Below are 27,937 nucleotides of genomic sequence, written 5' to 3'. Positions count from 1 at the left end.
TCATAGTAGAGATGATATCTTTTATTAGACCAACAAGATTCTTGCAAAAGAATTTCTTTAATTGCAAGCTTTCGGGCACAAACACCCTTCATCAGGCATTGAAGAAAAGATTGTAAAAGTTCTCCTGGGTAGAAATGAAAGTTCATATTTCATAGGATTTCACAGAGGAGTCAATAGATGGAAAACTCCTCTAGGCAGTCAGTTCATAGCTGGTATGAAGCCTCTTACCTCCTGTGAGGCTCTGTGATGATGCAAATGACCTTGAAACAAAGGCAGGAGCAGGATCTCAGGTTTCAGGTGGTCACAGTTGCTTCCTGCTTGGGAAAATATGAAGATTTCATTATTAAAAAATCAGCTAAAATTCTATATCTTCCATGTGTCAAGTATCCAGGTTGTAGCAGTAGTGGTCTGGAGGAAAAGGCAATCAGGACTTTCAGTAGAGCTGATATCTTTTATTAGACCAAGAAGATTTTTGCAAAAAAAAATCTTTAATTGCAAGCTTTCAGGCACAAACACCCTTCATCAGGCATTGGAGAAAAGATTGTAAAAGTTCTCCTGGGTAGAATGAAAGTTCATATTTCATAGGATTTCACAGAGGAATAAGTAGATCTGGTGCACTGGATACCCGGTGCATTAGACAGTCTCTGCAGATCCATGGGGAATAAAATCAGCCCAGATCCCTGTGAGGCAGACCTGATTCATTGGTGCTTAGGAATCTGCTGAGAATGGCTTTGGAATTCCTCCCAGTATAAGGCATAAGCGTGTCATTCACACATTCCCTAAACCCAACCCTTCCTAGAGGAGCATGAATACTGACAGCTATGGTCTCAAATCAGGAGTCTCATTCACCACAACCCAACTCACTGCCAAGATAAGGTTACAGCAACCCAACAGCTATGGTCCCTGCAAAGCCGAATGTGGGGCTGGGACATTATTATGTCTAATAATACTGTGGTGTGTTAACTCCAGGGAGGAAGGCTCTAACTAAGACTATTTATTAGTTAGAGTCTTCCTGCCTGGAGTTAACACACCACACAGATAGAAGTTCCCTGCCAAACACTTGTTATACTAGGTTCTGGTCTATCTTGCAGTAACTGCACATTAGCCATGTGTCTGATGAGCAGCAGAGGAATTCATCACAAATCTGTACCCAACAGGCTGCACCTTCTGCCATTCCCAGCTAAGCACTATTTATTCAGGTCAAGATTGCAAGGTGAAGCTGGCAGTTTTAGAGGGAAGATAGGCAGGTAGATGGAAAGGACTCTGCTCAGTGAAAAACTCCCTGTATTCAGGATGAACTTCTCTTGGCACAGCATTGGTGGAGGCATTACAGCAGCCAGCCAACCCTGCATTTATAGAAGTGTAGGGGGTACTTTAATTAGAACAGCTCCAAGATCCACCCTAATTAAAGTGCCTGGAGCATCACATGTATCAGCATCCCTGATTTCATCAGCTGAAAAATAGCTATGGGGTGCTTTGAACTAAAGCTTGTTGAACGAGAAAGTGCCCTGGCTTCATTTTTCAGCACAGGGATACATGTGACACTGGAGTCTGCTGGAGTAATTACCATGCTCCAGCAGACTCAGTTAATCATGTCTGCTCTGATACACTATAATTACAGCGCGTTGGAGCAGCCTTCCTGCACATGTACAGGAGTCTGTAACTTGACTCTCCACTGGCACCAGGGACCTCAGTCAACTCCTGGTAGCTACCTTTCCCCACTATGACCCAATAAGAACCCAGACTTCTGCTCACTTTGCTGTTAGTCAAACCTGAGAGATCTTTGTGGAAAAGCTTTGTGCTTGCACAGCAACCAGTACAACAAATACCTGGCTCCAGCCTCTACACAGCCAGCATAATGGTGAGTAGAGCTGACTTTGCCCTTATCACTGGGACGAAGTAAAAGGAGACCCCAGTTCTCACTGCTCGGCATAGGTGTACCCCTACATACCCCAGACAAAATCAGTGCCCCCTGAGCAACATACAGTGCTCACTGCTGCGCCATCAAGAAAGCATACCTGGGTCAAACAGAGCGGAAGCACAGCTTGCCCTGGGCCCATGAGGTAGGCTATGGCCCACATCAACACAGCAAGACCTTAGGGCAGGGGTTTTCAACCTTTTTTAATACAGGCAGTCCTTGACTTACAATGTTTTGAGTTACAACATTTTGCATTTACAGCATTTATAAATTGACACCCTGTTTCAACTTTATAACAGTAGTTTTGACTTTACAGTGCTTGATCCGATGCGACACTATGCCAATGAACAAGTTCACTGCATCGCTCATCTCCCTGGAGAACATCTGTCCAAACTTCCTTGGACACTTTCTTTAAGAAAGCAGACAAGGCTCCAGAAAAACCTGCAGCCAAGACTCCTGAGAAGACTCCAGCCAAGAACCCTTCAAAAAGTCCAACCAAGAGCCCTTCAAAACGTTCAAAGTCACCTCAAACAAGTCCTTCCAAATCGATATGATTGCTATTTACAATGTAAATACATTAACATAGCTATATTACTCATCTATAATTGATCAAGTACAAAATCCTGGAGTATTTTTGGTGAAAATAGGGTATCAGGACTTGGTTCAGGAACGAATCCCCCATTTATAACATTGTTTCTTATGAGAAAATTGGTTTCAATTTATGTTTTGATTTAAGATGTGGTTTTCAAGAACCAATTGTGTCGTGAGTCCAAGGACTGCCTGTAAGTGAACCCCCGGCAGCCAGAAGTGGAGTGGGGGAGGAGGATGTTGTATAGCTAGATGTGGAGCAGGGGATGGGGCAGGTGGCACGTTGCCAGATGCAGAACAGTGGCAATGCGAGGTAGTGGGTGGCGGCAGTCCTGTGTGAGCTTTCCCTAGCCGACCAGGCGGCACATGTGTAGCCTGCAGAGGGGTACCACTGCCCTCACCCCCCCACCCCTGCTCCTGGGAGGCAGCAGCGCAGGGTGGTGGGTGGTAGTGCTCCATCCTCACCCGCATGTACTCCCTAGAGCCTTCCCAAGTACCCTCAGGGGTACACATACCCCCAGTTGACAACCCCTGCCTTCGAGAAGCATTTCTAATGACTGCTGTGTCCAGAATAAGGTTGTGTAATGAGTTCAGATAAGGCCCTGGGCCCAGCCAGTCCTAATTGAGCAATAAGGGCAATCAGTCACCTGAGGCTGTAAGAAACAAGCCCCCACCCACTCCAGCTTCTAAAAGCAAGCCTCATAGAGTGGCAGGGTATCTGAGCAAAGCTCTCAGGGTGCAGATCCCAGGGCTAGCCCCATCTGGCCACAGGAAGCAGTTTATAGCTATGACCAAACAGAAGTGCACGGCTGCAGACTGCTTAAAAAATGGCTGATCTGGGTGAAAATCTGACTCCCTCATTGCATGAAAGGTCAGATGATGCCTTCTGTAATTTCTGTGTTAGCTGCCTGCCAGCCTCCAGCTGTTTTCAGAATGGAAGTGGGGAAAGGGAGTGGGGGGAGTTTGGTCTGGGGGGTGTTCAACCCCTGCTGGAGGGTGGGGTAGGTGTACTGGAGCCTTCCTGAGGTGGGAGATCCCTAAATCACCCACCTCACCCTCTACTGCCAGCTGGGAACCCCTGGAACAATTCCCTCTGCTCCCTTTCCTCCCTCCCATTCTGAAAACAGCACTGGCAGGCAGGAAGTTGGCAGGGGGGCAGGGGTTCTTGCTAGCAGAAATTGGCTGCGGGCTGCAACCAGCAGCTAGATTTCCCTCCCCCTGGAACAAACAGTGAACTTCTGTTCCTGAAAAGTATTCTCGGTTACAGTGGAGAGTTACACTTCTGTCTGCACCCATTTGTCTTTGCTTCTGATGCTGCTGTAGTTCCCTGGCAGGCTCTTGATCACTAGGCTTCTTGTGGGCTAAGAGGTGGTTTTCCCAGGGTGAGGCCTATCCCTTGCACTCCGGGCATGCTGGTCCCCATGAGTTTTCCCAAATGCAGGAATCTCAGCTGCACAACTTTGTGGCAATTGGGGACTGCTTGCTTGCTTTCCTCCTGCTTTGCTCCCTGGACTTTTGGCTCAGAGCAAGCAACAGGGTATCTGAACCCCAGGGTCCCTGGGCCCTGGGCTTGCACATAGCATAGGATGTCTACTACAGATTTGAAGAGTTTCTTAAGCCTCATACTGTTGAGTCTGGAAAGGAGACTACTTGCCTAGTGGTAGAGCCACATGGACTTGAATGCTTAAGCTCTGCTAAATCAAAACTGAGAACTTGACTATTGGGCTTTGCCCAACAAATTCAAACAGAATTTGAAACTGATTCAGCTCTTGAAACAAACAAAAAATGCTGCTGTAGTTTCTTGGCTCTCTTTGCCTGAAACTCTGGCTTAGTTTTGATTCCTGGCTTAATTACTGCAACCCTGGCTGAGCTCCTGACTCGCTGTGGACCCAGTTTCTGGACTTTGCCTAATCAACTGGGTGATTTGCCCATGCCCCAGATCACAACAGGATGTCTGTCTTTAACATACTGCCTGTGCCCTGTTTGGTTTCCAGGTTGCTAAAGCATAACAGGACAGGGATCAAAGTAAAGCCACATCCCATGCTACCACACACCTTCTTTCTTGATGGCTGTGTTTGTGTATCAATGGCTAGAAAATGGTATTTAGAGGTTTCCTTTTAGGAATTGGCTTGTAGGTAAAGTAGATATGTATTAGAATAATGGTTCAGAAGAATGGCAAGGATTAATTGGTTTCTAAAAGCCTGTTTGTTACAAAATTTCCTTCAAGGTCCATTGTGTCTGAAACCAGCAGATACACAGGCTGGGAAATTGAAGACATGTACTACACTGTTCCATAACATGACAGTGTACCCAAAGATAAGGGACTCTGCAGCATTGGTGCCAGGTCACAGTGCCCAAATGCATGGCCCTTGGGACTTCTGGTTTTGGTGAACAGACCAAATTAGGAGGCCCAGTAAATAAGCAAATTAGGATGTGTGCATTTGATGGGCTTGTTGAAACAAAGGAATATGCTGACAGGACAGAACATGGAGAGTATGGCAACCGCAGGGAAACCAATCAACAATGCCCAGAGATGAAGAGTCATCAGAGGGGAGAAAGAATACAAAAGGAGGGATTTGAGAGTAGCAAAGAATCCCCAAGAAGGGAACCCGAGGCCACCATGAACAGAGGGCACACTACCAACCCATCTAACTAGGGTTACCATATGTCCGGGTTTTCCCAGACACCCTCTGTTTTGATCCTCTGATCTCCATTTGGGAGGGTTTTTTAAATCTAATCAAATGTCCAGGAATTTGCTCAGCACAGCTGTGCAAGGGGAGCAGGTGCCTGCTGGCACTGGGAGATGCTGTCCAGGCACTTTCTGGACAGCTGGAAAATCCCTGGCTGCCTGGGGGCAGAGGAGATGTCCCCAGGGTCCTAGCACCTACCAAGTTCAGTTTAGTTTCTCTGCCTCAGCATAAAAGGCACTCCCCATGATCCTAGCACCTGCCTTTTTCTATCTGTTCCTCTTGTAGCAGCATCTGATCAATATGGGGTGTGAGACTGCAACTTGTGAAGGGGGCTGGGTTGCAGGCACCAGCCCACTGTGAAAAAGGTTGTATGGGTGGGACAGCCTGGAGATGGAGGGAGCAGGGGGCTGTGGCTTGAGGGGCCCAGGACTGTGGGTCCAGAGTGTGGGGCCAAGGGGCTGTGGGTCAGGAGTGAGAGGAACCAGCAGGAAAGGGGGGCGGGCTGCAGGTTAGGAGTAAGGGGTACCAGCATGGCCCAGCGGGGCAGGGTACTGCAGGTTGGGAGTGAGGGCCACTGGCAGGGCTAGGGATCCCCAGGTTGGGAGTGAGGGACTGCAGCAGGGCTGGTGGTCTGTGGCTTGGGAGTGAGGGGCAATAGAATAGGCAGAGCCAGGGCACTGTCATATCACTGCCCCTCACAATCATGTACCCCTCTCCTCGCCCCCCTGTGCATGACAAGTGTCCTCTTTTTTTGGAACTTAAATTATGGTAACCCTAATCTCACCCACCCCACTGGGACCTCAGCCCTCAACCTCCAGGCTGCTGACATCTGACATTCAAGAGAGAACCTCCGAGTGAAGCTTGAATACTAGTCAGATGTACCTTCCCTTTGTGACAGCTCTAGGACTGGTAGATTATAGAATTGTTTGCATTATTCTTATGTGCTATCGTGTAGCAATAAAGTTTGCCTATTATTGAATGGAGAGGTAGCAATCTATCTGCAGGTTTGAGTCTGCCCAGAACAAGGTATCTGGGTCATAAATCCAGTGCCAACACACCTGACAATGAGGTAATGGTGTGAATTCAGACAGGCTCAGCTGAGGGACTAATGAGGATAGCAGCTGAAATAATAACTGTGGTAGCCATGCAGAAACAGACAGAGGTGCTTCGCTATAATGAGAAAATACACTACACCCTGCAGAGTGAAGCCAGGGTTGCATGGATTTCATCCAGTGAGAACATAGGCCATGAGAAGAATTAATAATACAGTCTTGTAGCATGCCCAAAGTGGTCAGTCAGCCATGCAAGATCCTAGCTTGTAGCTGGTCCCTGCACTGCACATTTAAGAATGAGAACCTTTGCTTTAATTGTACAGTACCTGGGTATCAGTGAAACGCTATGATGTTCAGGACCAGCTCTCATTTTCACCTTCATGACAGATGTATTATCATTTAGATATTTGTGTTTAGGAATCTGACTGCTGAGCTCTGCTGTGTGCAGATGATCTGCCCTGCCTATACACGAATGAGGTGTTAGGTAAAGTGGTGCAGGGCAGGTCCCATTCTGCATGTAAACAGCCTTCTAGGTTGTGAAGTACTGACTACAGAAAGGAGGCTTGTTTGCCCAGGGATAAGAAACACACCCACTGCAGAGTAATAATGTAGATTGGGAAACCAGGTGACAGAAGTGTGTAATTGATAGTATCCCAGGAAGAAGCAAATTACAGTGTTGTAGGCTGCTTCATCTGCAGGAGGAGTGACTTCCTGCACAGCCAGTGTGTGGCTTAGCACCTCTCTGCCTGGGGCTTTAAATGGTTCATCAACCTTAATGCTTGCATGGAAGGAAGAGGGTGGAGGATTTCCTGGCTACTCTTAGGTGCATGCAGGAGACGGACAAAAGGAAGTAGCTGAGCTCAGGAAGGTATTCTGCTCAGTTGCTATGGTGACCAGGTGATTTTTTTTTTTTTTTTTTAATTGATATTACTTTCCTCCCTGCCCTTGAGTCCTGGTTTCTCTCACCCATGAAAGCTACTCAGTGCTACTCAGTGCCCCTGGTACATTAGTGAATGATGTGTTTGCCAGTCACGCACTGAGGTTCTTGAAGGAAACAGAACTGTTACCAAGGTAGACAGAGAATACAGGACACAGCAACCTTCCCAAAAGCAGAAGAGGCATGGGGAAGCTGTGGTTTTCTTCTAGTGCACCACAGAAATGTTCAGTGGTGTGGGGGTGGGCAAATGCATCTCCTGCTGCAGGATTCCCAGGCCTTGGGGCCTTTCAGATGCTCTACTGTTATTTATATTATGTAGCGCTTAGGGACTTTTGTGCCAGGTACTGCGGGTATGGCCTTTATAGTCCAAACAAACAGAGGGCAGAAGGGGAGGAAGAGGTACAGACCTGTTCAAGCCTGCACAGATAGTTGGTGGCAAAACTTAGAGCATAGTCCCTGCCTCCAGACACCTTGTGCAGGATCCTTGACACTAACCTACATGTCCTCCAAGTCCAGGCTGCGCCTCCCCTGCCCTGGCCTCCCTGGGCAGCAGGCCTGCCTGACAGACAGCTCACTCCTGCCCAGGCTGAGTGATATGAGTGGCTTGGTTGGGATGTTTCAGCCTATGTTCCTTTGACAAGAGATGAAAATGGAGACTAGAGGGAGGGGTAAGGCCTTTGGTTGATGGTCAGAGGGAGAGGGAGCTTTTGGGAACTGCCTGGGGGTAGTTAGAACAACCTCTGACCATTGCCTACTTATGCACCTTCCACCTTAGGCAGGGGTCACTGCCCTCCCTTTCTCTCCCATTCTCGTTGTGGCTTTCCCAAGCATTGGTGGTTCTGAGCAAAGAAAACCACACCAAGGGACCTCAGCCCTCTTCCTTGGAATAGGATGAACAGGAGGCCAGATCAAAAATTCATGCTGGGTATTATGCAAAAAGCAGGCTGGCTCTTCCCCAAGGCAGGCACTGTAACTCTGGAGGTTGTAAGCTGGTAATGAGACCCAACGTGGGACTTGGGAAACAAGGCCTTGACAAATATTTATATAATTCCATGATTCAACATCCAAGGCAGCTAGAAAGACAATCACCAGTGAGACTGTGTGGGCTGTGAGCCAGCACTCCAACTTCAAGGGGCAGAGGATGCACGTGCCTGTCAGCCAGTAACAGGGGACCACTTCCATTCCAGCACTGCCTGTAATGTCTTCCAGCCAAGTGTCCCAGCAAACAACAAGGTAAAAGACAGGTGGGAGTAGGGTGACCATATGTCCTGTTTTAACTGAGACAATCCTGGATTTCAGAGGCTGGTCCTGGACAGCTGTTGGGAATTATGATGGGCATCCTGGAACTGCAGAGGCATGGGGCACAGTCTGGCCAGGAGTTGGAGTGGTGTGGAGCACCTTGCAGGCAGAAGGCAGGTGGGAAGAACAGAAAGGGCGGGGGGGGCAGTGTCCCAGATGATGTCCTGGATTTCCATATGGTCAGCCTAGATGGGAGGAGACGGAGCAGAGATGCAGCCACAGTTTTCTGTACACGCATAAAGCCCAGCCTTTAGCAAGGCAGTTTACCCTCTCTGGGGATGTACCCTCCAAAAATTCTAGTTAGCATAAAATTGTAGTGGCCTGTCCATGGCCCACAGATTGCCAAGTCACTTACTGGTCTACGTGGGCTTCCCAGGAACACAGAAAATAAGGACTGGACCAAGGGAACACACTGCTGCAAGCAGTGTTCGCTCTATCTGCACGGCCACGCACACTGCTGAGCTTAGCGGGAACGCTGGCCACAAGAGAGTCCCTCCGCATCTTTGCTTTCTCACACTAATGCAACTGAAACCTGCATGTCTCTTTTCCTCACCATGCCCTGAGGCAGGCCAGGAGGGGAGTATGTTCTTTTACTGCAGGGGTCTCACACATAGACCCTGCTGGTCTCACAAAACTCCTCTATCTGACCCATCTGGCTACCAGTGAACCATGGAGTTTGGAGGGGTATGGCCAGCAGTGTGCAGGGCCTGCTACAGAACCTGTGGTTCTGGAGAGCAGGTGGACACGGTCCTTGGCAGCAGCAGTTAAATAAGGGCTATACAACCCAGTCATCAGTCACCCTGCAGCCACCTGGCCTGCTGCCTTTTGTGTGCTCCTGCCGTCTTAAGCAGTCACCAGCATCTGCTAGCCTCACTGCCACTGTTGTGGCTACCATGGCCTCCACCCTGTATCCTAAGCTGGATCTGATCCGCAAGGAATCCTTGCAGTCTGGATTCGGCCCAGACCTAAAGTGAGTTTGACACCCTGCTTTATTGAGTTTGCCTGTTAACAGCCTACCATGTGCTTGCATACTGCAGTAAAGAAAGGGCCTGGCTAAGTGGGGGTGGCAACTAGAGGAGAGGATGGCATCCAGTATGATGGTATCTGGACAAGAGTCTCCCTAAAGTGCAAAAGCTGGTGGGTGGTCATTGCCCTCAGTTTGCAAGAGGGCTCCAAGTCCAGGTAAAGGGTGGACTTCTTTTCATACCCTGTTCATTTAGATGAACTCAGATGAGTTGCTTTTCAGGCTGATGAACGGTGCTTGGAGTCTGAGGACACCCATCTGCTAAGATGTGGTGAGGACTGATGCTCCACAAATTGGCACTGAGTCAGTGGGAGATAGGGGGTTTCTCAGGAAAGGATGTGGTAAGCATCTGAACTGCAGACAAGTACACAGAGGAAACAGCTGTAGGCACGCACACCGCTGCTCAGGGTTTGATTTCCTGCCCACATCACAGCATGTGTGCATGTGAACCCACATACCCTGGCCTTTGGCTGTGTGGCACGTGCAGTGGGATCTTTTCACTGCACATGCTCCATATCGCTGCATCCCCCTCACTGTGATTCTGGATCCACATATGAGTAGGCATCCCAGCATGCCCCTCAGCTACGATCTCCTGCAGGCTTTCAGGGACAGCTGAGTACCAGCAGTAGGGCCTTACGGGTATTGGATTCCCACACTTGATCCAGTTTTCTGCCATTGCAGGGCTCTTCACTTTCACCTCAGGCTGCTCGGTTTCATGTTTATAGCCTTCCTACCACTGTACAGAATGGATGCCTACTGTCTCCTCTCTCTCCAAGCTCTCAGTGAATAGCACTGTGACGTTCTGCCTCTGCTTTCCAGCTTATGGCAGTCTTGGACTACCTAACCATGTTTGTCCTTCTCCAGCTTGTCTGTCATTTGGCATGCCTTGCGACCCTGCCACCCTGACTTACATGCTCTCCCTATCCAGGAGTTACATGTGAGTGGAGGCAGAGATAAAGAGCTCTGCTTACCAGCTGAGCAGCTGCTAGAACATGCCTTTGGGCATCTCACAGCACAGTAAAGAGCACTGGGGCTCTATCAAGACCTACTTGTTTTGGAAGATCATTTCAGCCAGCTTGCTGCACCACATCTGTAAGACTTGGGGCAAGACAACCTGGAGGCCTGGGAAGCAAAGTCCCAGAGGCTTTTGATGAGTTTGACACTCCAGCTTTAAATATTCAGTCGCTGTTTGAGGTGCCCTTAAGACAAGCAAAGTGCTCTGCAAAGTAGTGCAGGGGAGGGGGATCAGGTCACAAGGATGCACTGTGGACAGGGAAAAGGGGTATATTTTCAAAAAGTCACCTAATAACAGCCTAGGCCTGCTGTCATGGGCTTACCAAGGCCTTAAGGAAGGGAAGGAGTCCTTGGGCGTTGAGTGACAGGGCAGCATGCCATCCTTTTGCATAGATGGGTCAAAGGGGCTACAGTCCCATCTTACACTGCTTTCCCCTGATAGGAAGTGAAATTAAATCCCTGTAAAGTTGAAGAATGATGCTTCTGACCCCACAGGCCTGAGTCCTCCAAAAATGATATGATCCTGGGGCATCCCCCCACACTGGAAAAGGGAGTTATGTTGCTTCTTACAGCATGCTGCACCTGCAGGGATGCTTGGTAAAGTGGCCGAGGGGGTTGGAAAGCACCTTAGCGCTGGGGGAAGGTCTGGGCAGGGGAAAATGAAGGCTGTAACCAGAAGGCATGGACAGGGGGAGCTGCCTTTGTCATCAAGATTTGTGTCTAAAGGAGTTCCTGGGACTGCTGTGAGCTGCAGAAACAGATGCTACTGCTGCATAGGCCTAGGCTTGACGTATTTAGTGATGCCCTTAAGCCAGTGGTGCTTAGGACTGGGGAGGGTAAGTCTGGGCATCAAAACTGGTATCTGCTTCTCTGCCCCAATAATTTTCCTCCCTTGGTGCCTTTCACAGATGTGGTGTTTCCAGCTCCCTAAAAAAGGACAGATGGGGTCCTGCAAATGCAGAACATTGCAGGACTTTGTATAACTCTCCAGCCAGATACTACACATGTGCTGCCTCCCATCTTTCCCCATGGAGCTGTAGCTAGGACTTTCCCCTATCTCTACTGAGCTAAATTCTGCACAGTCAAGTGCAGCACAAGAAAGCAACTCATGGATGAAATGGCCATTCAAGTTATGCATGTAGATGCAAATTACAGAGAGCCTTGGCCTAAAGAGAAAATGTAGCAAGGGCCAACAAGCCCCCAGTCCCACACAGTCCAGTGCTCATGTCAGAGTTTTCTGGAAGAAATTACACACTGTAGCATTCTGAGCCAGTGATTTATACACCTTCAACAATATTTCATCTGCCTTTTCAATTGATCTTTGTACTGTGGCGTAGTCTAATAATTATTCCAATATTTCAGCCTTTTATGTCCCAATTTTCTTCAAGGGAATGGAAAGGAACAGATGGGGGGGAAAGGAGAATGCAGCCAGGAATTTCTTCTTCTTCTTTGGTTATTTCTTTGGAGCTGATCAAACCCTCACGGTTGAATTGTTAAGAATAAACATATTCAAGTAGTGTTGACAACTTCAGCTGAGAGAGCAGAATGCATTTCAGAAGCAAACCTTGGCCTTTGCAAATTCCTTCTACTCTCTCTCGCGCACACGCACCAGCTGGCAGCCTTAATAGCACACACAGCAGAACCCTCCAAGGAGAAAGGAGTTCCTCTTACAACCGGCACACTGGGTGCTCCCTAGTGCCGTGGAACATGAAGCCGAAATCTGTCAGATGAGCTTCGATTCCCAACCCCTCACCTTCACAAAGCAGCAGCTCCGTCTGCCTTTGTCTTGAGTTACTTACCAATGGAAAACAAGAAATACAATTACCTGCTCTAGAAGCAGGCTATGTTTGAATCCCTGAACAAAGCAGAGTATCTGTGCTGTGCAAGGACTGGCTGGGTAAAGAATGCATTTGAAACAGGAATCTTGGTTTCTGTCTGCCTTCCATTGTATTGCTTCCTCTAATTTTGTTACTATAGCATGAAAGGCTGCCACTTCAGTTAAAGCACCATTTATGTCCCCCACCCCCAGCTGTGTGGGGAATCACAGCTCTCTTCTGCTCCATTGCAGAACGAACTGGGCTACTACTGGTCCTCAAAGTAGGAAGAGGCTTCCTGTTATCTGAAGGTCACGGTCTCCTTGATATTTCAGTACTCAAGCAGGAGGCTTCCATCTTCTTTTGCTTTTGGAGTGACACCACTTTATACTGTGCCCATCACAAAGCTATGCCAGATCCTTTAGCAGTGGTAACAGTTAGAAAGCTATGCCTGGGACCAACCGGGAGACAGATTCCTCTTCTGGGCCTTCTCGGAGTCACAGGCAGTTCCCTCTTTACTTGGCAGCATTGTTAACTGTAGGGGCACTGTGCGAGTACAAATACTCCCTAGTGAGAGCACCATACAAACACCAGTGCCTGTAGACCTCTCACAGTAAAGAGCAGGGGCACTAGGGACCCCAAGGCCAAAATGTTCAGGACTCAGTCCCTATTTAGACCTGAATCCTGTTGGGTATGATGATGAGAAAAACCCCCACCCCTACCCCTGCTCCAAGTGGAACAAAGGAAGCCGAGGCCAGAGCTAGGACTTGGGATTGCTGGATTCTCAGGGACCAGAAGCATTCCTATTCCACGGTGCTTCCCCAGGGAACTAGGGATGGTACCCAGGAGCTTTCCCCCTGAGTGGGTAAGTACACTGGGATCATGCTTCTGAGGATGCAGAGAAGGAAGAGAGTAGGTGGCTCCATGGCCTGGGTAGCTCCAAAATGCATTCTGACAGAGCCCCTGCTAGGGGAAAGTACCCCTGGCTCCCAGCAACATGCAGCTGAGCTCACACACAGCCCTGGTGTCTGGCAGACAGCTTTGAATTCTGACTGGCACATGCAACAGGTTCTGCATTTGGTCCCATCACTACAAATGCTGCAGCCTGGACTGCTTCTCCACTCAGAAAAGGAATCCAGAGTTTAGATTCCTTAGACACCCCCACCCTGCAATACATTTATGTATCTTAAGCAGTTAACTGGTTAATTGTGCAATACATTTAGATTGGCCACAGGTGCAAAGCAAAACCAGCCACAAGTGCAAAGTAATTATCCCACAATTAACTGGTTTAATGCAATAAGTTTAGAGCAGTCACATGTGCAAGGTAGTGATCACATGATAAAAATGACGCTCCAGCTATAGAGAGAGGCAGCCAACTATAAAGTTAGTGCTTGAAAATGCGTAAGAACTCTATACAGGCAAGCCCCGCTATCTTGCTATAACGCTCATTTGAAATTGATACCTGATTTCACTTGGCACTCAGCGAGTTTCGTTACAACACACACGGTCGCCATGTTGGGTCATTAAAAACAATTGCTGTTGTCATCTTGGGTCTCATCAAATACCTTTGGTTTCACTTAATGCTTGTTTCACTTGAGGCTCAGTTTTTCAGGAACCAATTAAAAGCATAAACAAGGGCGTGCCTGTAGCTGAATTTTATCCAGCTTTAATTTGAACACACAGCAGGACCCTTAGAGCCAGCTCTCAGCTTATTCTTGCAGCATTTGAGCTGCTCAGCACTCCTGATGCACAGGTAAGCAAGCCTGGCCATCAGGGCTGTGGTTTAACTTCTGGACTGCCCCCATAGGGCAAGAGCAAAGCTTAGCACACCTGAGGGATAGAACACACTTATGCTAAGCAATGAGACTGCACTCCCCACATTTGTTCTTGCCTCTTGTTCCCTCCTGCAGGGCTTCAAGTTCCATCTAAACAGGACAGCAAGTGGTTTGTTTGCAAATCTGGAGGCTTGACGCAAATGCAGCCTCCTCTCAAATACTTTCTAGGTGAAGGAGCCCTCTAAATTCCTCCAGGCTTAGCCAAGTATTGAGCTACAGCACAACCAAGTTGGTCCCCATCCAGACTTCTCCCCAAACCAAAGAATCAAGTGCTTCACCCCAGGGCACTGTACACTCCAAACAACTTGGCTGCAGTGAAGTCTCCTCTTTAAGGCCCAACTAGCATCACTAGGAGTCTGCGGTTCATCTGGTACTGCCCATGCCATCATGAAAGAGTATCTTGAAGTTCATATGCAGCTGCAATTATCTGCCCCCACCTTGTTCTTTCCCAGACCCTCTGGGGTTTGGTCTGATCTGATGGTGCAAAACAGTCATGAAAAGCTGAGAGGCTGTCTGCCCAGATGATTAGCTGCTGAGGTGCAAGCATGTCTGTCTAGAATCAGCTTTACACTCTGTACTGCTGTCCAACCTGCTACAAGTAGAAAGGAGCAGAGAACCACATGCTCTGACTGGAATGTTTTATTAAACTTGAATTTCACTTTTCAGCCAGGCAACTTGCAAAATCAGCCCAGTGTTTTTGTTTCCAGTGCCCTATCTTACTGCAGGGCCAGGGGAACTGGAGCAGGGAGGGCTGTAAAAATGCTGCTACGAAAATCATCCCATAGATATTAGTAAACATGTTCTTGCTGCAGCCCTTGGACAGTAATGCCTACATCAGCATTTTCCTTTTTAGTCTCTTTTGCTCTTCCTTTCTCCTAGTGCCTGCTGCAGTCTCCTCCCATCTATTTGTTCCTCTACTGCACTTTCTCTCCTTCCATTTTTGGTCTCCTGGCCCCTTGCATAGTAAGGAGATGAGTGTACTGGGAGTGTATAATTTCTCCACACGCACATCCACACTGCTCCACCCACAATGGCCTTTTCAGAGCTGGTTAGCTGTGAAACAGGATTGCCCAAACTGTTTGCTCCTGCTGGGTGCTTCATTGCATAACACTTTTTCCCAGTCTAACTTGTGGGGGAGCGCTACCTGCTTCCAGGAGGTACATGATGTTGTAGAGTCTCCTAGGGAAGAGCAGCTAGATCATGGAGAGCAGCAAATTCCTTGTTAATGCCTCATATAAACCACTTCTGCTGAGGACCTGTGGGGTCCTCAGGCACTACAACCTCATCAGCCTTTTTTCTTTCTAATGTCTCTGTCATATCTGAAGTCTCTTGCTAGCCTTGTGTCTCTTTGGACAGGGGTCTGTCACTCTATATGTGGCCTCCAGCAACAGTCCCTGAGCATCATAAATATTAACAAATGTGATCTGACTACACTTTTGCAAGGGACATCATCAGCTCTATCCACAGCTGATGAAGGAGCCAAGGCCCAGAGTAGATCAGTGACTTGCTCAAGGTCACAGAGGATTTGTGGCAGAGCTAGGGATTGGGAGGTTTCCCAAATAAATTATAATCCACTACCTTCACCTCCCCCTGCCAAACTCTTTGCTCCAGGGATTCCACTGCCTGAGTGATCCTTTTTGCAAGAGGCTTCATGCTGCATTATTTTGAAGAGCAAAGGCTCCCTTCACCCCATAGCCATTGCTGAAAGGCAGTGGATTAAACAAGGCAGGGAGGTGCAAATTGGTAATGGCCTTCCAACTCCCCACCATGCAAGCAGCTAGCAGCCTCCACTCTGTAGGCTTGGCAAAGCTAGACAGGACCATGTGGCTTCTCAGTTAGTCCCCTTCCCCCAATGTCTGAGGCAAATCCTAGGGCAGGGGTGGGCAAAATGCGGCCCAGGGGCCAGATGTGGCCCACCAGGCCGTTCTATCTGGTCCGTGGCAGCCCCTAAAAAAATTAGAAAATTAATATTAATCTGCCCTGGGCTGCCTGTTATGCGGCCCTTGATGGCTTACCAAAACTCAGTAAGCGGCCCTCTGCCCAAAATAATTGCCCACCCCTGTCCTAAGGTGTCTGGTGCGGCCTTAGTTCTTGGGTACAGATGAGATTTTCACAAAATCAGTTTATGAGGGCCCCTTCCTCATCTCATTTGGCCACTACAGGGTTATTAAGCTTACTTATAGACCAGCTGGGTCCTGAGAAGCACGTAAAGCTGCCTAACTTCCCCTTCAGCTCCTTCTTCCCTCATATGAGGACCCAGCATAGCTTAGCTCATTGCCTTTTTTTTTTTCCCCTCTGGCAGCAGCAACAGGGAGCTATGACATTGGAACATCTGCCTAATTCCCTGGTCTATTCTGCAGAGATTTCAGCTGCTCCAGTGTATCAGCTAGTTTATAGCCAGAGAGGTGTGTGTTCCAATTTTCAGTTCTTCCAGGGCAACCAGATTGTGTAACCTGTTTTATCTGGGTGAGGAAATCATGGCCCAGGTATCCTGAATAGACAGTCAGCATCTCCTGAACTCTGGTGATCCTTCTTCTTCTGGTAATCACATACTGCCACCTGTTTTCCTTGTCCTTCGGCCTGTACTGTGCTATCTTCTCTTAACCCGAGCAAAGAAAGTCTTAGTGGTTTCCGATACTGCATAGGATTATTTTCTTTGAACCCTCTTAAGCATGGGAAAGACAAGAACTTCCACTCTCTCCTGGCTCCTCAGGAAAACTCCTAGGCAAATTCACCTTTTACTGTTCACTGTGTTTTCAAGAAGCTTCCTTTTATAGTCTGCTTGGCCAAAGCGGTAGTTCATAACCACCAGAAGAAGGAGGATCACCAGAGTTCAGGAAATGCTGACTGAAACAAGACAGTTTTGCAGGTTCTTTGCCTGGGAACAAGATATCGGGAATATACACAGAGACCAAAAGGAAGGAATCTCATCACCAGGAATCCTCGTTTTCTCTGTTTAAAAATTGCAAATTCTCTGATTTTTAAAACCCCCAAGTCTGTGATTAAAATGAAATGCCACTGTATATATAGGTATCCATTGAACACAATGTTTTGATATGTTTACAATTTTAAAGCAATTTGGAAGTCTACTAGTATTTCAATCACTATAATAAAATAAATTTTAAGTACCTAGAAATGTTGGTCTTTGATTTGGGGATTTTATCATGAAAAATCAGGGCTCCCCCTGCCCTGTTTGCTCAACAGGATGCAAGTCCAGGCTACTCACTCCCAAGCCAGCCCCACAACGCTACTGGTGCCCCTCACTCCCTACCCACAGCCCCCTGGGCCCTGCTGGAGGGGGCCCCAGCTGGCAGTGCTACAGGGCCAGAGACCCAGGTCCACAGCCCTCTCAGCAGCACCCAAGGCCCAGCTGCTGCCCATGGGAGGCCATGTCTGCTGCAGCAGAGTGGAGCCTGTGCGGGGGGGAAGGGTTTGTGCAGAAGGTGCAGGCTGCCCGCTCTGGGCTTGGGCTCCCCACCCTGCTGTCCTTCCCTGGAGCCTCTGCAGCCCAGCAGCAGGGCAGAGTGGGACTGGGCACTTGCTGCTGCTGGGATTCTGTGCTGTCCTGGTGAGGTGTCCCCTGCCTACCCAATAGCAGTGAGAGGCACAACTCTGCACTGCTGCCCCTGTTGCTGCAGAATGGGCAAGGGGTGCCTTGTCAGGGTGGCATAGATTTGCACTGGCAACAAGGAACTTCCCCACCAGCCCCACTCAGTCCTATCGTGCCATGTCCCACCTGCCAGGCCACAGAGTCCCTGGGGAAGGGCAGCAGTGTAGAGAGCCTGAGCCCACAGCAGGCAGCCCACATCCATTCCCTCTCCCCCACATGCACAAGTCTGGGTGGCATGTGCCCCCCCATTCCCCCCAGGAGTGCATGCAGCGGCGGGGAGCCAGCCTCATGCCCCCATCCCCCAGAAGAGCCACCCACGGTCCCATCCCACTCCCTACTGCTGCACATCCCAGCTCTGGGCCTGAAGCCCTATGCACTGCCCTGGCTAGGCAGCAGCCACAACCCAACTCCCTCCCCACCTCCCTTCAAAGGTGTCAATTCCCTCCCCCCTCCAGACTTAGCTGTGGGAGCTGCTCTCCAAGCTGCCTGGTGGCCATGTGCATGCATACATGCACACTTGGACATGGCGCTCCCTGCCTGACTACCCTCCTCCTGCTCCCCCCAGCCCCTTGTAGATTGGAATTCTGCCAGCCTGCAGAGAGCTCTTTGCAAAAGTGAAAAATCTGTGCATTTCTCTGTTAAAATTAAACATCCCCATTTTTCTCCGTTAAAAGGGAGAGTCCATGGTTTTTTCCCCCTTTTTTCCCCCCCACAGGAAATGAAAAACCCAGATCCCTGTCGAGAACACTTTCTAGGAAGCATTCCGAATGAGAAGGATCCTGCAAATCAAACAGAAGCTCGCTGTTGGTTCCAGGGGGCGGGGGATCTAGTTGCTGGCTGCAGCCTGCAGCTAGTTTCTTTTAACAAGGACCCCTCCTCCCTGCTAGCTGGTGCTGTTTTCAGGGGGAGGAATGGGGGAGGGAAGGGAGCAGAGGGTACTCTTTCTAGGGGCACCTCATTCATGTATAGGTGGGGCAGGTCATATGCACCCAGCAGAGCTCAGCAGCCGGATCCCTAAACACAAATACCTAACACATCTGTCATGAAGGTGGAAATGAGAGCTGGTCCTGAACATTGTGTAGTGTAGTGTTTCACTGGTACCCAGGTACTGTACAGATAAAACAAAGGTTCTCATTCATAAATGCGCAGTGCAGGGACCAGGTACCCAGCCAGTGCTGAAAGGTGGGGTGAGTGAATTGAAGTCCCCTCACCTTGGGGAGGCTCCAATACACCTGCCCCACCCTCCAGCAGAGACTGAAGAACCCCACACTGAAGTCCCTCTGCTCCCTTGCCCCCCCTACCCTCCCGTTCTGAAAACAGGACAGGCTAGGAGGCAGCCCAGACAGAAGTTACAGAAAATGCTCTGTCTTGAAACACTTTCATCTGAACCCTCATACGAGTGTTACGTTTTTCATCTTATCAGCCATTTCTGAAGCTGTCCGCAGCCATGCACTTGTATTTGGTCATAGCTATAGACTGCTTTCTGTGGCCAGATTGGGTAAAAATTGTCACTTCTGCCTGTGCCCTTGACTTTGGTTCTTTGTGTTACAAATATTAGCAGAGATGAGGTGGAGTTAAGTGCTCGATTCATCCACTTCTTTACTACCTGCAATTTAACTGCTGCTGGGCATTTCTTGCTGTAATGATTCTTGAAGTTCTTTCCAAATTTCAACACCATTTGCAATACAGCAGCAATCCTGCAGTTTGTCTAAGGGTATGGAAATATGTTTTAGTGTATTCAGCATATTTTGTACGTTTCACTTTAGTTCTATGTTGACTTCTCTAGCTGTGATACTTCCTTTGAGTTTGTCATGATATTTTTCACAGATGGTCATCAGAATAGGCCAGTTCTTAATAAAGAGTTCAAAGTCAACCACTGGATTTTGTCATACAACTTGGGGGATTGTTAACTTACATCCCTCAGCTTTCTTCAGTGAAGCTGAAGTACAATTGGTTATTGAAGTATTTTGTAATTTCAACAGCACATTCCTTTGCTCTTGGAATACCAAAATCTTTGGCTAAAAGCTGCATCAAATGAGCACTGTACCCCTATGTATATGACTATATGAGTTTCAGGTTTGCTTCATTATCATCCTCCAGGTTTCTTCTCATCTTTGTTGCATTTACATTTTCTGGGACAAAGCTATACTCATGAAATATTGTGCCATAGTTTTAACCTCATCAGTTAAATGTCCCCCCCTCCCCCTCATTCTTATGTAGAAGAAAACCAGCCTTTAACTCCAGAGTTTTACAAGAGGCTCAGTGACACATGTTGTTTTATTTAATAGATTATACAAAATTTATACCTTAGCCTATGTTGTATTAAATTCAAATTTCATTTTCAGCTGTTTATTTTTAAAAAGGAAAACTGAATTATAATTTAAAAATATGATAAAAAACCTTTTTTTATTATTAGGATTTTTATTCGCTCTGCCATGGTGCTTTCAACCATGAGTGATGGGACACAGAGAAGAGACCCAATTCTGAAGAAAGGCTGGGGAACAATGTCAGAGCCAACAGAGGTGTGTGGAAAGTCAGTAGGACAGACTATAAAGCATCTTCACTGAGTATGTACAAACTCAAGGCCTACAGGAAAAAGCCAGAGAATTGAACATCAGAAAAAATATATATAGGCCAGTTCTTAATAAAGAATAATATAAAATTATTACAGTCTTAATAAAGAAATGTATACATCTTATTTCTTTATTAAGAATGTAATAATTCTATATTATTCTTTATTAAGAACTGGCTTATATATATTAGGACTCAAGTGGTGTTACAGGACCTTGATGGAGTAACTCTGGTATATCAGTATTGAGATGCATTTTATTTTGGAAGGCCAGATTCAGGGAAACCAGAAGATGGTACTGGATTATGTACCAAGAATTGTGTTCATTTGTCGGGAGAGGCCACAGATCAGAGTTTATCTGGGTGAAGACAAAGGGGCAAGAAAAAATAGTGATACTACAGTCGGGGTCTACTACAGAACACTGAGTCAAGAAGTGGTGGAGGCATTCTTCAAGCAGATAATAAGAATATCCAAAACCTATAATGTAATAACTGGGGGATTATAACTTGCTACTACTATCTGATGGAAGAATAATACAGCAAAACAAAAAGGCCAGATCTTAGTTACCTCTGACATACCTAAGTGGCATGCACAATTTGGATTCTATTTCTTCCCGTTGCAAAAATGGCAGTAGTGGTAATGGAGAGCCCTCACATCTTTTCATTTAGTGGTAAGAGCACTTGCCCAGGGAGCAGGACACCTGGGTGCAAGGCAGCCATAGGCATCTTTTGCTTCCCATCCAAGTGTTCTAACCACTCAGCTACAGGCGCAACCTAGTCCAGAGCTGTCTCTATCCTTCCTCTTGAAGCGAGCTCACTACATCTAGCAGTTGATACTGACTGGATAAACAGCACAGGGAAAGCTTTCCAGCCATTGGGATCAGGGATCCAGTACATCCTCCCTTCCAAAGCTGCAGTCTTCTCACCAAGCCACAACCCCTCTGACTTGCTCTCATCCTCCTAGCTCCACACATTCTTTTCTGGCTGCCCTGGAGGCTAGCTTCAGAAGTGCTAGAGTATACACCAAGTATTACCTAGCCAGGGGCCTGGTAGTTAGTGTCATTTGCCAGATGCACGTTCAAGCCTGTGTATCTGAGACACGTGAAATAAGCTCTAGGGCACAAAGCACCCTTCTTTAAGTCTGGGAAAGAAGCAAATGCAACCCAAGCTAAATACCAAATGGCATGTATTTAACTCCTTGTTTTCTTTCTGCACATATATGTATGGAACCTATTTTGAACAGGAAGTTGCTTGATTGTTGACTTCCTCCAGGTAAGAGCTCAAAAGATCATCCAATATATGCTGTGTTGCACAGGGAAATGGAAAGTTGTGGAAGCTCCCTAACTGGATACCATATAAATAAACAGAATGTCAAATTGTTCACATACAGGAAAGACCTGAAATTGGAAAACTAATTTGATTAAGGCCAAAATGTAACTGGTCTCAAGTATGACAGGCCTGCAGACCCTCCTACTTGCCCCTTTGCAGAACAAATGCTGAGTGAAGCTCTGTTGCATGTTGGAGAGCAGAGGGAATTATTCTTTTTTGCTACATAAACAAGCACTTTTGAGTCCAGCAGCAAGACTATGCTAAATCTGGCCCACTGGTGGCTAGAGACCAGCCAGCCACTTTCCCTCAAGCCCCACAGCCAGCCTCAGCAAAGCCATTTCCTTTACATCGTTGGCAGACCCTGCAATGGAAGATGCAAGAATGAGAGGGACACAGTAATTTGTACTCTCTATCCCTGTAATTTATCTTCTTTGCGTGGATTAGCAGCCCAGCCAGAGCTTGTCTCCTCTTTGGTGCAAGTAAACAAAGGAATTTGTGGATATTGCTGAGTTGGGGGAAGGAGAAGGAACTATCAGGTCAGCTCCCCACCTCAGGGCTTGAGGAATAGCTGAGCTGTCAGGTATGTGTTGATGGTTATTTGGATTCAGTTATCCTGATTTGTAAATCACAGAAAGCAGCCAATACTCAATTACAAAAATCAAGCAGCAAAATAAAAAGGAATATAGTAAAAATAAAGCCTATATTGACCTCATCATTTTGCAAACTCAGCATTCCTCCCACCCCCATCCACTCTTTTCTCCAAAGAACCCTGCTGAGACATTCTGTCATCTGGAAGGTCTCACAGCTTACTGGAAAGCTGTTGTGCACAGATCTGCCCCTAATATTGCAGTTGTCTGTGTCACTTGCACACAAGCAGCTCATCAAGACCCAGTGTTTGACTTCACAGGTGATACTATAGGAAATTGTGTGAAAATGCAAATTCCTTATGTTACCATTAATCAAGTTTCTACATTACCTAGTTAAACTTAAGAGGGAAATTGTAAGACCTTCTGATTTCAGGGAGACTGAATAAGTCAGCAGAATAGCTGAGTGTGGGGTGCTGGACCAAGGGAAGATGCCAGGTACAGAATGATAGATAAGTATCTTTCACTAACAGCCCCAAAGAGATTTAAACCAATCATAGTAAATTCCCTTACATAAGAGAGATTAGGGGCCAAGGCACAGCCAGTCAGGGATGCTTGGCTCTCAGAGGCTCAGAACTGCTATTCCATATTACACCTCTTGTCAAAGTCCTTTTTATTTAAATTAAAGTGCTCAAAATGGCTTTTTCTTTCCACATTGCCCGTGCCAAATAGGTCAGGATCCCCTCACAGAGCAGATTCACTGGCATACAGAAATAGGCGTTGCTCTCCCTTCCCCAGCTGTTGTGCAGGGAAAGGTAGATGCCACAGCTATACAAGTCTAGTACTATCCCTAGCACTAGATCAAGGAAGAAAAAAAAAACAAAAAAACCAAAAGAAAACAAGCCACATTCTTCACCAGCTTTAAACTACTGGACTGTCCTGCAGGTTGGTGGGAAGTTCCTACACTAAAAGTTTCTCAATTCGTTTAAGATCTACCAGTAGCCAAGTCAGGAGTTATATTAAAGTTAAATAATAAGCTCTCTGGGAGTAACTGCACAGGACTTGTGGTATGTTTGCTTGTCTCACAAACACAGCCCCATGTCCCAGCTAGTTGATCTAATTCCCTAGATAAATTTCACTTCAGAGCCCTGTGATGAACTACAGCCAGGACTGGAGTTGGAGTGATCCCACCCTGCCCTAATCCCTACTACTCTCCAGGCCCAGCACCCTGCTATTTCAGAGAACTAAATCAAAACAAAAAAGATCAGCAGGCCAGTTCAGAAAGTATGTATACAGCACTGGAGAGACTAGTCTGCCAAGAGGGGGGGGGAGGGTTTGGGTGGAAACAAGCAGGCAGACCTGATTGAAGCTGTTCTCATGAAGCCTAGCTAGGGTTATTCAGGACTTTACAATAAAGAAAACTGGCAAGTGTAATTGGTTTCCCAGCTACCACAAATTTTCTTGCAGAACACAGAACAGACCCAAACCTGGACAGAGTCCCTTTCTCCTGCCCAATTACCTACAGGCAAAGTTTGGAGCATCATGAACAACTGGAGAATTTGATCCCAAGTAGTCTTGGCCTAACATTGCACTGTGCTGGGAAATTGAGCAGATGAGAGAACACGGCATAAAGCTCAATGAGCATCATTTCCCTCAGTTAATTCAGCTGTGGATATAGCACTTGCTGTTTCTTTCAGCCATTGGTCCAATAAGAGATAATACAAAACAGCTCTTGCTTCTTGCACATTTCCTGGACTATCACAGCTGTAACACTCCAACACTATTACAGCAGAGTATATAGTACTATACAGGATGCAGCTAGTTCACAAACTCATTCAAGCATGCATTTGCCTACTAACACCTATAGAAAGATTTACATTGATTTCAGTGAGAGGTGGGCCATAGTGGGAATGTCAGGATGCTCTGGAGAGCATAAAGCAACAGGAATTGCCAGACTGGACTAGAGTCTTCCAAGCCTGGTCCTAGAGAAGGAGCAGTAATAAGAAATCCGACAGCAGGCATCTGTGGGACAGTCTCTCCTCTAGGGGCATCACCTGTTGGCTAATGATTGGAGACAAATCTCCAGCCCAGAAGCAGAGAGGTTTTCTCTCTCCTCCTAAACTCTTTATCATTAACAGTTAGAACTCTGGAGCTTCCCGCTATCCAGACAAATATGCAGTTCTTCTTTACATCCTACTAAATTCTTACGCATACTGACATCCTGTGGGTAGGAGTTCCATAGGCCGCTTGGTTTAATAGCGTGCCCCCCATTGCTTTTGTCATGAGAGATCAAACAGATGCTCCCAATGCATCTCTTCTTGACTGTTCACCATTTTATATACTTGCATTTTATTCCTTTTTGTTTGCTTGTTTCCCTTTAAAACACCCCCCAGTCTTTCCAGGCTCTCCTCATGTGGAAAGTGCTAGGAAAGTCAGCTTGGATGCTATAGATCTCACTTCTCTGGTACAATGTCAATGCTCAAATCTGTTAGAGCCTCCCAGGTCAATCCCACTGAACTACCAAAAGGCAAAAATCAGCCACAAGACACTGCTTGGAGGAAATGGGGTCTCTTAACACAGACATCAAAAATCCTGAGTGCAGGCAACTTGGTATGTTGGATCTAACTGTAGACCAATTTTCTGTTTCCCCTCCAAGGGGGCATGAGACATTTGTATCACAGCAAGAGGCCCAGTTTCTGATAGTGACTTAATTTGCACCTATTACCCCTTTTTCAGCCTCACAGAAGCTACTTCAAGGCACAGCTTCAGGGTGGAAGCTCAGGGTAGCTGTGGTTTGCAACCGTCCTTTTTAAAACAAACAGGCTGACTACAGGAATACCACAATAACCAGATTAGTCATACCAGCCCGGATCCTGTCCCAACACCAACCAGAAGCAGCTGCAGAGGGAACTTCATGAACCCTGCAGTAGCAGATGTAGAAGATTCCAGGAGCCAGAGAAGGGTTAATAATACATTCAACGAAAACTCAGGCCCTTACACAGAAATGGAAGTAATGTTGTCCAAGCAACTGGTACTGGGCATGTCTTAAAAAGGTGTTGAGGAGCTTTTTTTGTTTCTATTAAATTAGCATATCTGTTGGAGATGGGGTCAGATTTGCTTAGGCTGCTTACTAATCTGAGCTCCCTCCCTTGGCACTAGATGACTATCACTTTGTACTTAAAAGCCTGCCTTCCTTGAAAGAAGGGAGGTGGCTGGCAGGCATTCAGAATTACCTCTAACATTAAAGAGCTGCCTTGTGCCTTGACCCAGCCAAGTGGATGTGCAACAGCAGAGCTGTCCTCTGCTGGCACTGCAATAATGAGAACTGCAAAAGCCTGAGGCATCAACACAGTGAAGAGACAGAGCCACTCCCAGCTCTTCAAGTTGCTGGTTTAATAACTTACATTTACTTTCTACCAAAAAAGGAAAAAGCTGCACGAGACAAAAAAAGAAATGATACAAATAAGGTGTCCTCCCTGCCCCTCCTTGAGCAATGGCAGAATCGCAGGCCCAGCCACTCTCCAAAGCCAGCTGTAGTAAGAGATGCATTTCCCCACCTGGCACTAAGTCACCTAGCACCACCCCATGTCCTGCCTTGACACATGGTGTCACTCTGGAGTGGGCCGTGCAGTGGTACTCCTGGGATGGTATGAGCCCAGTGGATGCGAGTCCCTGGCACACTCAAAATTAACAGTCCAAAACCCCCATACGAGTTTGCCAGGGGGCAGGGGCAGCTGGATCTTGCAGAGGACACTGCTGCCCCTGAGAGGCCAGTGGGCTGCTGTACAAAGCCCTTATGTACATGTGGGGAGAAGAGGTGTCACCAGATGCAAGCCCCTGGTGCAAAGGGAAAGCTGCACCTCGCCAGGGCACGTGGCAGGCAGGGCAACGCTTGGCAGGGCTCACCGCTTCTTCTTGCTGTGCCGCAGCATCTTCTTCCTCTTGAGGATCATCTCGTAGAGCTTCTCCAGCCCCTGCTGCAGGCCCAGCCCATCCACTGCACTGCAGCCCTGGACGTGGCGCAGGGTGGAAGAGCTCAGCTCGTGCACGGCCAGCAGCTTCTCCACCTCGCTGACTGCCAGCGCCTCGGCCCGGTCCTGCTTGTTGGCCAGGATGAGCACGGGGACGCCCTGGTTCTCGGAGGTGCGCGTGATCCGGTGCAGCTCCACCCGCGCCTCCTCCATGCGCTCACCCTCCACGGAGTCCACCACGAAGACCAGCCCGTCCGTGCGGCGCGTGTAAGACTTCCAGAGGGGCCGCAGCTTCTCCTGCCCGCCCACGTCCCACACCTGGAAGGCGATGGCGCGGGAGCCCGCCAGGGGCACGCGGATCTTCTCCATGTTGAAGCCCTTGGTGGGCGCGCTCTTGACAAACTCCTTGAACTTGAGGCGGTAGAGCAGCGACGTCTTGCCGGCCGCGTCCAGCCCGATCACCACCACGTGCAGCGCCTGTAGCGGCGGCAGGAAAGGCGGCGCGGGCGCCATCTCCGCCAGCTGGTTGCCCATGGCGGCGTCACACCAGGGCGCTGCGGGCTGCGGCAGGGCGAGGTCAGTCGGCGGTGGCGGCCTGGGGCCAGGTGATGCTCCGCCGCCAGCGGCCCGCCCCGCGCCCACCTGCCATGGGCCGCGCCGGCTCCAGCCGCAGCTCGCACTCCTGCGGGCGTCTGGCGGGCGGCGCCGGCCTAAACCTCGCAGCGCCGCTGACGTCACGCGGCCCGAGCCAATCAGCGCCGGCCCTAGGCGCAGCTGGCTCCAGCGCCCAGCCCCGCGGCCTGTGAGGCGGAGGGGGCGAGGTGAGCAGCGTCTGCAGCCCCTGGGTCTGCGGCGGCCGGCGGAGGTTGGCGTGCCAGAAACGCGGCGTCCCGAGCGCCCGGGCATCCCCGGGGGGACCTCGTGGCTCAGGCGGGCGCGAGATCCGGCCTCAGCGCTTGGGTCAGTCTGCCGCAGACGGGGGGCAGGGGTAGATGCGCTGCCGTTTGCTAGACCCGCGACAGAGTTGGCCACGTTGTTCCGGGCACAGCTCTCGGGCCCAGGGAGAGCCGGCGGGTCCGCCGCAAGCGTCCAGTGCGGCCTCAGGGGCGTAGGTTGGAGCCGTGCTGGTCAAAGGACACGGTTCTTGTCTGGACCCCGTCTGCCTGTGCGGCTGCAGGCGCGTCGCCCACCCGCTGCGCCTTCGCGCCCGCCTTTCAAAACGGAGCGGACAGCCCCTCCCCGGGCAGCCTCAGCTCCGAGTGCCGCCCAGCACAGGAGCAGCCCCCTCCAGGAGCAAGAAACCCGGCGTCAGGGGGATGCGCCCGCTGAGCACTGCGGTGCGGGGCTGGGCTGGGGTGATGTGCTGCTCCCCCGCGACGCACAGTGCCCGTCGCAGGGGCCCCCGGGCTGCAGCCTGCGGCTCCCCGTCCCCCCGGCCGGCGGGTCTGTGCGCGGGGTGGCCATCGCAGAGGACAGCCCGGTTTTCTGATACTGAGGCCGCTAGCGATACGAAACCCGACGCCTTTATGTCGCCCACTGGAAAAACAGAGGACATAAAGGCGTCGGGTTTCGCAGACAGCACAGCCGGCCCGCCCTCTCCGGTGGGGCGAGCCCGCGGGGGCAGCGGGGGAGGAGCTCCGCAGCCCCCCGGCCCCGGTTGCCCGGCAGCCGCCGCCACATTGTGAGGCTCCTCCGGCCGATGAC

General features: G+C 48.9%; 1 protein-coding gene across 2 annotated transcripts; it reads right to left on the bottom strand.

Annotated features, from left to right (window-relative positions):
* Positions 1-27,026, bottom strand: ARL4D (ARF like GTPase 4D). 2 transcript variants are annotated; one of them, XM_090044086.1, is made up of 2 exons: positions 26,169-27,026; positions 1-314 (listed from the first exon to the last, which is right to left on the bottom strand). In XM_090044086.1, exons 1-2 carry the CDS (start codon positions 26,765-26,767, stop codon positions 302-304), a joined length of 612 nt encoding a protein of 203 aa, XP_089900212.1. In that variant the 5' UTR covers positions 26,768-27,026; the 3' UTR covers positions 1-301. The 2 variants fall into 2 exon arrangements, with proteins under 2 accessions (XP_089900212.1, XP_089900213.1); XM_090044087.1 differs by lacking the exon at positions 1-314 and having other exon boundaries at positions 20,028-27,012.
* Between the last annotated feature and the right edge of the window lie 911 nt (positions 27,027-27,937).

Source organism: Crocodylus siamensis, chromosome 4 (genome assembly GCF_052110815.1).
Source record: "Crocodylus siamensis isolate JL-2025a chromosome 4, ASM5211081v1, whole genome shotgun sequence".
Classification (NCBI taxonomy): Eukaryota; Metazoa; Chordata; order Crocodylia; family Crocodylidae; genus Crocodylus; species Crocodylus siamensis.
The sequence above is the reverse complement of the archived record's forward strand: the minus strand, read 5'-3'. Positions and strand labels throughout refer to the sequence as shown.